The sequence below is a fragment of the Manacus candei genome, unplaced genomic scaffold (assembly GCF_025592945.1).
Source record: "Manacus candei isolate 608988 ecotype Guabito, Panama unplaced genomic scaffold, ASM2559294v1 h1tg000120l, whole genome shotgun sequence".
In the NCBI taxonomy this organism is placed as follows: Eukaryota; Metazoa; Chordata; class Aves; order Passeriformes; family Pipridae; genus Manacus; species Manacus candei.
The window spans coordinates 166,665-177,889 of NW_026138168.1; the positions used below are offsets into that span (position 1 = coordinate 166,665).

General features: G+C 57.5%; 1 protein-coding gene across 1 annotated transcript; it reads right to left on the reverse strand.

Moving 5' to 3' along the window:
• Positions 1 to 7,995: 7,995 nt before the first annotated feature.
• LOC127462165 (collagen alpha-1(I) chain-like) lies at positions 7,996 to 10,196 on the reverse strand (the record flags this gene model as incomplete). Its single annotated transcript, XM_051770587.1, has 4 exons — positions 7,996 to 8,684; positions 8,895 to 9,074; positions 9,207 to 9,318; positions 9,422 to 10,196. Coding segments are annotated over 4 exons (1,469 nt in total), but the record flags the coding sequence as incomplete, so codon positions are not given.
• Positions 10,197 to 11,225: the final 1,029 nt, after the last annotated feature.

The window sequence follows — 11,225 nt, forward strand, 5'->3', positions numbered from 1 at the left end:
AGGAATGAAAATGCTGGAGAAGGTCTCATTTTATTTGGTGTTCCCCTTGGATTTTCTTGGCTAAAACTCTCCAGTGAGCAATTGAAGAGAAGGGTGAAGGGCAGGAGCCTTTGACTTGCCCAGTGCCCTTAATTGCCTTGTTCTCCTCTCTTCCAGGCCAGGCCAAAGCCCTGATCCAGCCCAGCTCTGCCAAGTGCCCTGGGCTGGGAGCAGCCAAAGGCAAGAGGCTGCAGCCCCGCCGGCCGGGCTGGGGGCTCCTGGTGCTGCCCGTGGGGTGGGGTAAGTCAGAGGGACACCTTTCTCTCCTCCTGGTGTTGGCATTTGCTCCCTGGGCACTGGCTCTGTTTCCACTGCAGGCTGGTCCTTGCCGTGCTGGGAAGGGTGGAGAGGAAGGAGTGAAGGGCCAGCTGAACATGGGGTCCCCGAGCTGTGGGGTTGGGCTGTGCTGAGTGGGGCAGGTGGGTCCCCGTTGGTGAGCCTGAGCCTTGGTTTGGGGGTTCAGGAGCCCAGGGGGCTGAGCTGGGGGGTGTTTGCAGCTCTGCCAGGGCTGGAGCTGGGCTGGGCCATGGGACAGACCCATGGGAGCTGGGGGAGGGTTTGGGACTGCCAGGAAGGAAAGGAGGGATGGATGGGCTGGATGGAGCCACAGGCGTGTGCTCCTGGGAACACACTTGTCCAGGGCGCTGGGATCCGGGTCAAATTCCAGTTCTCCTCGTGTCCAGGGATGCAGGGTCTGAGGGACTGGATTTCTCTGGGTGTTTGCAGGAGACCAGGGATGAGAGGAAATGCGGTGCCAGAGCTGTGTCCTGGTGGGCTGCGTTTCCCTGTGAGGACAGAGAGCCTGTGGGCTGAGGTGAGATTGCTGTGAGTGTTGGGATGAGCATTCCAGGGAACGGGGAGCTTGGAATTCCAGGAGCTGATGGAACCATCACCTTAGGTGTGTTTAGTTTGTCTGTGGGAGCTGGGATTCGGGCTGGAGAGCTCTTGTTGGGAACAAAGGGTGGAGTAAAGCTGCTCCATGGATGTGTAGGGAAGGACCGAGTAACAGGCAAGGGGAGTATTTCTATAGGAAATCAATATTCCCCCCGCATGTGGGATGGAGCAGCGATAGAGGTGGTTGGGTTTGGCCTGGGCTGGTCAGGATCTGCCATAAACAACCCACCAGACCTTGTACCCTCACTGGACATGTCCAGCCCCTGAGCAGAAACTCAAGTCGTTAATTTCTTACAGAGGAAAAATTATTGGTACCTGCTTCTGATCTGTGGAGAATTTCCTTTGGAATGATCAACCAGAGAGTGTATCAGTGCAAAGCATCTTTTTGGGTCTTTTGTTTGTTTGTTTGTAATTTCCTCTCTGGCTTCAATGATTTTGATGTGCTCCTGTTAAGGAAGCAGCCTGTTTTTATCTTGAAATTTGGGGTGGTTTGGTTTGTTTAGGGTTTTCCCCCCACTGACTCGGGCCTTCCGTGCATAGTCCGTGTTGTCCCGCAGGACTGCTTTGGTTCTGGGTCAGAGAGAGAGAAGGGGAGTGGCTTTTCCTCATCTGGAATGTTTCCAAGCAGAAGTGGGGTGTTGTCCTACCCCTCCCCAAAGCACTGCAGGCACCTGGGAGTAGCTCAGGGCTGGCCCAGTTCTCTGAGACAGACCCATGGGGGAGAGGTTTAAGTATTAATCACATCTCTGGTGTCCCTTGGTTGCAAAGATTGGGTCCTACAGTCCCAGAGTGTTAAGGAAAACAAGGAACTTTTGTTCTTCCTAGCAAACCTTCTGCTATTGCTTGTGCAGTCTTTGAGTTCTGTTGTCTGAGTTCCTCTCCAGGATCTTTCTAAGAGAACCTGTTAGAAATTTAGAGGTAGGATTAGAATTTGGGTCTGTTGCCTACCCAACTCCCCCCAAATCCTGATGGATTGGAGTGATGAGTGCTCTCAGCCCAGGTTATTTCTTATTATTGTGTGGCTTTCCCTCAGCTGTGGGTGAGGAATTGTGCAAGCAAGGCCTGTGTGCCCGTGGGTGTCTCCCGTGGGTGTCCCTGTGGCAGGGCTGGGACAAGGAGTCGTGCAGGGACCCAGCTGGCACTGGAGCTGCTGCCATTCTGAGCCACTGCCAAGGGCTGGGGAGAGACCATCTGGGAGGCTGTTCCCGGGATTCCATTGGAGCTGGATCTCCCTCCAGCTGCAGCAGCCAGGGGAGGGTTCTTCCTTGTGCAGCCCAGTGGCTTCTGCTCAGGCTGGCCCCGAGTGGGGCTGGGGCAGGTTCTCCAGGGAACTGGAGCCAGCCCTGAACGGGGCTCTGGAGAGCAGGAGCTGCAGGGACTGAGGTTTGCAAAGCTGGGCTGAAGTTTGTCAAAGCAGCAGAACATTCTCATTCCTGTGGGTTTGTGGAGTCCGTGTTGGTGCCCAGGAGAACTGGGTCAGACTGGGTTTGTGGTCCGAGAGCTGCCCCCCTAAATGTGGCAGGCTGTGTGTGCTGGCAATGAAGTGCTAGCCCAGAGGCTGATGGTTTCTGTCTCCAGGGATGCCCAGGATGCTGCTAATCCCCAGGGATCTGCTCTGGGTCCAGGCTGTCCGTGCTGGAGGGCCCTGGTGGCTGCAGTCCCTGAGCCCACAGAGACAGAGGGAGCCCCGGCCCGAGTGGCCTTTGGCCCCTTGTCCTGAATTTGGGGTGAGCCTGGGAGCGTGTGGAGGGTGAGAGTGAGGGCTGTGCTTCCAATGCATCATCCCTGGGAAGATCCTGTTGTTCCAGAGCGCTGGGGACAGTTTGGGCTTGGCAGCTTCAGAGCTGGATTGGAGCAGTCCCTGAAAAGAATCAGGAGAGTGGAGGTTTGTCCCAGTGGTGCTTTCACGCCCCACTTGACAGGCTGGGCTTTGTGTTTGAGGTTGTCCTGTATTTGCACTGCAGATAATGTGCCCTTCCCAATTCAGCCCAGCAGATCCCAAGGGCTCTTATGGGAATATTTGTTCTTTCCTTCCCTTTGGAATAACTTCATCTCCAAACTGCCATGAGCAATCCTTAATTTCTCCTGAAGAAGACCAAGTGTCAGAGGCAGTTTGCCAAGGAGCCCAGAAGTGTCTTTGGAGCAGAGAGTGCTGCCAGCTCTGTGTGCCTGTCCCCAGCCTGGCACTGCCCACAGGGACACACTGGGCACTGACCATGAGAGGGAACAAACCCACTGCCTGCCAGAGGGTTTGTCCTGGGCCATCAGGCCTCAGGCAGGAATTGGACTGGGCAACTCCATCAGCTGCTCTTCCCCCACAAAGCCCCATCCCCTGGGCATTAATGACGTGCCCTGTGCCCAGCGCTCACTGTTCACCCAACTGAAACCAGAGCAAGGCTTGCTTTGCTGTGAACAACTTAAAGGAACTTTAAAACAAAATAAATCTTTCTTTTTTTTTTTTTTTCTTTTAGATGCTGGAATTGCCTCTCTGGCTGTGTGCTGAGCTCTGGCTGCAGGGGACTGTCAGGCCTTGGTGGCTGTGAGTTCCTGTTCTTCTCCCTGGGAAACTGGAAAGAGTTATTCCTTGGATTGCAGAAATGTTTTCTGAAACCTGTCCCCTTCTTTGTGCCTTTTGCTGACAGATCTTCTTTTTCTGCCTTTGCATGTACAGCTGTTCCCTGATGTCCATCCACTGGACTGAATTCCTTGCAGCTCCCAGCTGGGGAAACCTGGGAGAACATGGCAGGGACAGAGGTGACATTTGTAGCTGCCAACTTGGGGTAATTTCCAGGGGACCCAGCAACTGTTTGTGTAGGAAAAGGTGAGGTGCTGCAGAGGGGAGGGAGGTGGCATTTTGGAGGGGTCCCACTGAGGGGGGAGTGGAGAGCCTGGGGCTGGAGTGTGAGTTATTAAACAGGGAAGAAGGGAAGGATGCTTGGGGGGGAAACACTCAGGGAATGTGTAGGGATGGAATGGAAATTTGGGGCATCAGGAAGAGAAAATGGGTGATGTAGAGGAAGGGAAATGTTGGGGGTAAGAGTTGATGTCATCTGTAGAGGACAGAGTGACCATTTGGAGGTAAAGTGAGGCAGTCGGTGGTGGGCAGGCAGGGAAATTTGTGTTTGTAAAATTTCGGGTCACCTGTAGCAGAGAGGATGTACCTCCTGATGGACACTGAGGCAGTCAGGGGTGGGCAGGAAGGGAAACCTTTGGGGGTAAAACTTGAGGTAACATCCAGGGCAGAGAGTGAATATTTTGAAGGATAAATGAGGTACTCAGTGGTGGACAGTTGGGGAGTGTTTTAGGGTAAACTTGGGGTAATCTATAGGTTGAAGAATGAACATGTATTTGTACAGAGGAGCTGATTACATGTGGGTAGGTAAAGTGAATTTTGGGAGTAAAATCTGGGCAATCTGTAGCAGAGTGAATGAATATCTTGGTGTGAAGTGAGACAGTCAGTGTTGGTCAGGGAGGGAAAATTTGTGTTTGTCAAATTTGAGGTCACGTGGAGCAGAGAATTTACATCCTGAGGTAAACTGGGGTAATCAGTTGTGGACTCGTAGGAAAAATTGGGGGGAAATATCTGAGGTAATCTGCATGGTAGAGAATGAATATTGAGAGATGAACGTGAGGTACTCAGTGGTGGACTTGTAGGGAAAATTGTGGGGGTCAAATCTGTGGCAATGTGTAGCAGAGACAAGGAACATTTTGGAATAAAGTGAGGCAGTCAGTGGGGGAGAAGCAGAGAAATTTCTAAGTGTGAAACTTGAGCAAATCTGGAGGGTAGAGAATGAATATTTGGAGGTCCAAAAGAGGTAATCAGGAGTGTGCAGGTAGGGAAGACTCTGGGGGTTAAAAAGAAGGCAATCTTTGGGGGAGAGAATGACTCTTTTGTATTCAAGAAGAGTTAATCAGGAGTGGGCTGGAAGGGGAAAGTTTGGGGGTTAAAAAGGAGGTTCATTCTCTGCAGGGCAGGGAATGAACACACTGAGGTAACCTGAGGTGATGAGTGGTGAGAGACAGACAATTGTGGGTGTTAAAGTTCAGGTAACCTGCTGGGAAGAGAAGGAGTGTGTTGAGGTAAAGATGAGGCACTCAGTGGCAGACAGGTGGGGAGAGGTTTGAGATAAGCCTGAGGTGTGTGTGGGGTGCAGAATGACCCTCTGTAGGTACAAAGGAGCTGGTCAGACGTGGACAGGTAAGGCAGATGTTGGGAGTAAAATGTGGGGCAATCTGTCCCAGAGAGAATGAATATTTTGGGGTAAGGTGAGGCAGTCAGCAGTGGGCAGGGAGGGAAATCTTTGTCAAATCTGAGGTAATGTGCAGCAGAGAGAATGCACCTCCTGGGGTAAACTGGGGTAATCAGTAGTGGACAGGTAAGGAGGTGTTGGGGGAAAAATCTGAGGTAATCTCTGTGGCAGAGGACAAATCTTTGGAGGTAAAAATGAAGTAATAAGTAGTTTGCAGGCAGGGAAAACTGTGAGGGTAAGTCTGGATGTCACCTAGGGGAGAAAATGAGCCTTTTGAGGTCCAGTGAGGCAGTCAGTGGTGGGCAGGGAGGGAAAGTTTGTGTTTGTAAAATCAGAGGTCATGTGGAGGAGAGAGAATGCACCTCCTGGGGTAAACTGGGGTAAACCTTGCAGACCTCCAGGGAAAATGTGGGGGGTAAAACTTGTGGGAATCTGCAGGGCAGAGAGTGAATCTTCTGAGGTGAAAATGAGTTCCTGGGTGGTGGAGAGGTGGGGAAAGTGTTGAGAGTAACCTGGAGGGGGTCTGCTGGGTAGAGAATGAACATCTTGATGTAGAAGTGAGTTGCTGAGATGTGGAGAGGTCGGGAAAATGCAGTGGGTCCAGTGTGAGGTCACCTGTAGGAGAGAGGATGTGCCTCCTGATGGACACTGAGGCAGTCAGGGGTGGGCAGGAGGGGAAACCTCTGGGGGTAAAACTTGAGGGAATGTCCAGGGCAGAGAATGAATATTTTGAATTGAAACTTTGAGGGCTTTGAAGGAGGTTATCTCCAGGGGAGAGAAAGAACATCATGAGGTCAACTGAGGTATGCAGTGGTGGCCAGGTGGGGACATTTAGGGCAGAAATCTCTGAGGTAATCTCCAGGGTCCAGAATGAATCCTGAGAGGTGCAGAGGAGGCAATCAGGAGTGGACACCACAATGGGCCCAGGGAAGGTTCTTGGAGTAAACTGTGTGGCAGTATCTGGCAGAGAGAATGAACATTTTGGGATAAACTAAAGCAGTCATCAGTGGACAGGTAACATTTGAGAAACTCCCCAGGGTGGAGAATGAATATTTGGAGGTCAAAAGGAGGTAGTCAGTGGTGAGCAGGTGGGCAAAGTTTTGAGAGTAAACTTGAGGTGGTCTGTAGGGTAGAGCATGAACATATTTAGGTGTACATGAGGTGATCAGCTGTGGAGAGGTAGGGAAAATTGTGGAGGTCAGATCTGTGGCAATGTGTAGCAGAGACAAGGAATATTTTGGAACAAAGTGAGGCAGTCAGTAGGGGAGAGGCAGAGAAATTTCTGAGGGTGAAACTTGAGCAAATCTGCAGGGCAGAGAATGAATATTTGGAGGTCCAAAAGAAGTAATCAGTAGCATGCATTAGGGAAGACTCTGGGGGTTAAAAAGAAGGCAATCTTTGGGGGAGAGAATGACTCTTTTGTATTCAAGAAGAGTTAATCAGGAGTGGGCTGGAAGGGGAAAGTTTGGGGGTTAAAAAGGAGGTTCATTCTCTGCAGGGCAGGGAATGAACACACTGAGGTAACCTGAGGTGATGAGTGGTGAGAGACACAGACAATTGTGGGTGTTAAAGTTCAGGTAACCTGCTGGGAAGAGAAGGAATGTGTTGAGGTAAACTGAGGGTCTCTGCAGTGGCCAAGCAGGGAAATGTTGGGCTGATCCCTGAGTTGCTCCTGTGTGGGGGGCTGCAGCGAGGCCGAGCCCTGGCCCTGATTTGCCAGCCGTGGGCAGGGGGCTCTGTGCCAGCCGGGGGAGCAGCGGGGCCCCCGTGGCAGAGAGGGCAGGGGGGCTGTGGAGCTGCCCCGGGGGGAGCGGGGGGGCCTTTCCTGGGCCGCCTCCAGCCCTCCTCGATCCCCGGGGCTGCGCTGCCACCCGAGGCTGTTTGGGGCAGAGAGTGCTGCCAGCTGCGTGTGCCTGTCCCCAGCCTGGCACTGCCCACAGGGACACAGTAGGCACAGATCATTGGCCCAAGTTGTGTTTGCACCAGCTGGGGCCAGAGGTGCCAGGCAATCCAAAGCAAACCCTGCTCAGCCTCCAAATCCCAGGGGAAGTTCTCCAAGCTGCTCCTTGATGGACTAAAGATACATTGAAATGGAACCAAGAGCACTACTAAGTTTCCTGGGAATCCCAGTATTGCTGTCCTAGAACCTTTAACAGCTTTTTAAGCTTTTTATGACAATAATGGCTTTCTTCCTTTGGATGAGTCCCTCGGTAGGATTTGGGGTTTCTTTGGATTCTGAATCCCTCCCAGGGGCCCTGACACTGGTCAGGAGCAGGCAGGACAAACAGACTCAGAGCTCCTGGCAGGCACAGGGGTTTTCCCCCAGAGTGGATCCAACTGCTGCCCCCCAGCCTGGCCAGGCGGGATCTGCTTTGGCTCCTGGCTTCTGCCAGAGACAGGATGTGTTCCCTTGATTGCAATGAGGATCCAATAGCTTCATCTCCTGGAGGTTCCCTGGGCAGCTGATCCGCTCTGCCCCATGTCCTGCTCTCAGTTCCTGCCCAGCCAGAGCCAACTGTGCCAAGGGCACGAGCACTCCCAGCCTGGATAGGGAATGGGGGACTGGCTTGTGCACAATTCACCTAGAAAGTCAAACGAGGGGATTGTTGGAGTATCTGGCTCCTTAGGGAACCTGCTGGGAGTAGAGAAGCACAGCCCCAAATCTCCAGCTGTGGGTGGAGTTGTGGAACGTAAACCAGCACAAACCAATCCCCCAAAATGAACCGTGGGAGAGCAGGACCAAATAAGGGTCAGTGAACCTGTGGAAAGGCAAAAGGAATCTTTTAGGACTTGGATTGTCCCCTTAGGAGATGCTGGTTTCTGGGACATAGAGAATGCCCTCCCTCAGGCTGCCGAGATCTCTCAGCGCAGCAGCTTTGGCCAACACAGCAGCACAAAGATTGTTCTCTGCGTGGGGCCCAGGTTTGGGTTCCGGTCTCAGCTTTGCAGGTTTGGATGAATTCTACTTACAGCCCGCAATTCCATGCCGAATTCCTGCTGGAACAGCCTCCCAGTGCCTCCTGGAGCCCGGATCTTCCCCCGCAGAGCTGCCGCTCTAACGCCAGGTTTGCCAGGAAGCAGCCACGGTTCCAGGTTTGCTCAGCCGGATGGGGACAAGGACAGGTTGATATTCCACAGACTTTGCTGTTTATAACCCTCCTTCCCCAGCCCCGCTGGTGTCCCTGGGGGGACTTGAGCGAGTTCCCTGGAATTCGGCCGATTCTCCGCCCCGGGCCGGGCTCCAGGGGATGTGTTCGCCCGGGAGAAGGCGGGGGCCGGACGCGCTCCCGGCCCGGGGCGAGGCAGCCCCTGAGCACGGGCGAGGACGTCTCTCCGGCCGGGAAGCCGCTGTCCCTTCGGAGCCTCGGGGGCGGTCCCGGGGAGTTCTTTTCCCCGAGAAAAGGGATGCACGTGCGGCTGAGGAGCCGCGGGCAGCCCTTTCCCAGTGCCCACCCCACGGGGGCTGTAGGGCACAGCTCCAGGGCACAGCTCCTCCATCCCCTGGCAATAGGAAGCCCAAGCAGGGCTGGGTCACTCTCTGTCGCTCCGGCCTTTTCCCGGCCCGCGTTCCCTGCCCAGCTGGGACTGCCCAGGGAGCCCCGAGAACATTCCTGGCGGGAAGCAGGAGCCGCCGAGGGCTCCGTCCAACTCCGGACCCGAAAAGCGGCCCCGACCTGAGCACCCCCAGCATTTTGGGTTCCGAAGGCTCACCTGGAGGAGACGCCCCCCCGCAGGCGGGACCAGGCGGCGACACTCGACCGACGCCTTTGCCTCGGAGCGAGGGATCCCTCCCGACTCGGTTGGTTCCTTTATCCCTGGAAATGAGCTCGGTTGTCGCACGAGCACCTTTGCAGCCGTTGGGGGAATCCCGGACAGGGCCGGAAAACCTCCCTGAGCAGGGCAGTGATGAATTGGTGCCCGTCGCCAGCCGGGCACAGCCCAGCCGGCCGCGCTCCCTCCGGCCCGTGGCTGGGAAGGGGGGATTTAATGCTGCAGAGATTTAATAAAAGCAGATTTCCTGACTGTATTTGCCTGCGGTCCTTCCCTCCTTTGACTCGCGCGGCAGCGTCCGGTTGGAGCGTTTCTTGGTTTCCTCTCCTGTAGCCGTTTCCGTCCTAGGCAGGACCTTCCCCGCCTGCAAATAAAGATGGGGGATTTTTAAAATGCAGAGGGTTTGGCCCGGGAGGGTACGAGTTGCCGAGGAAGCGGGGGAGAGGAAGGAGAGCCTCAGGTCTCACCTGGCAGGTGTCAGATGAGCTGCCCCTTCTGGATGGCAGGGCAAAGAACTGCTGTGGGCAATTGCCCAAGTTCCGCAGGCAGAGCTGGGAGCAGCCTGTGCCCAACCCGCGGCACGGTCAGCGCCAGCTCCTGGGGCCGCCTGTGGACGGACACAGGGACAGGGGGACAGACGGGCAAGCTCTGCTCGGGGTCCCGGAGCACGGGAGGAACGAGGGAGCGGCTGGCCCCGTTCTTCCCTGCCCCGGAAGGCCCCGGCTCCCCGCGGCCGGAGCGGGCCCGTGGCCGGAGCCCCGGCGGGCCCCAGAGCCCTCGTTCCCGGGGGGCCCTGCGGGCGGGAACCTCCTGGGGTGTTAAGGAAGGGGGAGGCGGGCGATGTTCTTCGGTGTGGGGGGTGTGCGATGTCCTCGGGGGTGCCCGAGCGGGAGGAGCTCCGATCCCGCGGGAGGTGCGGGCGGCGCTGCGGGCCCGGCGGGATCGGGGGGTCCCGGAGCCGGCTTGCCGTGTCTCCGCGCCCCTGCCGGTCCCGGCCCGGGTTCCGCGTCTGTACGAGGAAAGCGCCGCCGTTCTCCCCCAACCGGGCCCCGGCAGAGCCCCGGCCCGAGCGACCCTGCCGAGCTCGGCCCCAGCGCCCCCCCCGCAGCGACTCCGGCGATGCCGATCCCCGTACCGCTGCCGAACCCCATCCCAGCCCCAAGCCAACCTCGGTCCGCCGGTGCCGTCCCCGCTCAGCGCCCCGAGCTCGGCGCAGCGCCGGGAGCAGCCGCCGGGCCGGGACTCCGGCCCCGAGCGCCGATCACTCCCGCAGCATCCCGGGACGAACTTCTTCCACAAACGCGGGGCGACCGCGGCTCTGCCGGCTTTAAACGCCGCGGGCGGGGCGGGGCCGGGGCGGGGCCGGGGCGGGGCCGGGGCGGAGCGGGGCCCGCACAGGTGTGCGAGGCGGGGCCCGGCCAGGTGCGCGGGGCGGGGACGGGCAGGGGGCGGGTCGGGGCGGGGGTATTTAAGCGCCGGAACTCGCCCCCGCCGTTATTTGCTCGGGCAGTGCGCGGGGAGGCAACGTCGCCGCGGGAGCCTCTGGCTGCCGCGGCTTTTTTTCTTTTATTTTGCTTTTCCCTTTTCTTTTACTTTGTTCCCGTTCCTTCGTCCCCTCCCTTCCCCCCCCCTCTCTCCCCCCTAGCCCCCCCCTCCCTCCCTCCCCAACCCGCTCGTGCCCTGCGCCCCGTCCCTGCCCCACAGGGGTAGCCCGATCCCCTCCTCTCTCCCTGGCCGCCCAGCCGGCCTGGCCCCGCTCCCTCTCCGGCCCCTGCTGCCCACCCCGACCCGCCCTTCTCTCCTTCCCGCCCCTCCGCCCTGCCCGTCCCCGCACGCCGCCTCCCCCCGGCCGCTGTCGCTGCCCTCCTGCACAGCCCGGCCCCCCCGTCCCGTCCGGTCTGCCCCTACTCCCCCCTCGCTGCTCCTCTGCACAGCCAGACCACCCCCGTCCCTCGCTCCGTCCTTGCTCCCCCCGCCCGTCCCGTCCGTCCCCCTGTCCCCCGGGCCGTGTCCCCGCAGCCGCGGGCTTGGGGGCGCCGGTTTTAATAAAGCCGCGAGGGCCGGAGCCGGCGCCCCCCCTGGATCCCCCTTTCCACGGGGCCGGTCCCGCTCGGCGGGTCCCCCCTGCAGTTCACAAGCACCGCCCGACACCGCCGGGGCTCCGTCCCGTCCCGACATCACACGGGGGGCTCCGCGGGCGGGGGGCAAAGGTGCGGGTTCGCTCTCGGCAATAGAGCCCCAGATCTGCAGAGATCGCGGCGTCCATTGCCG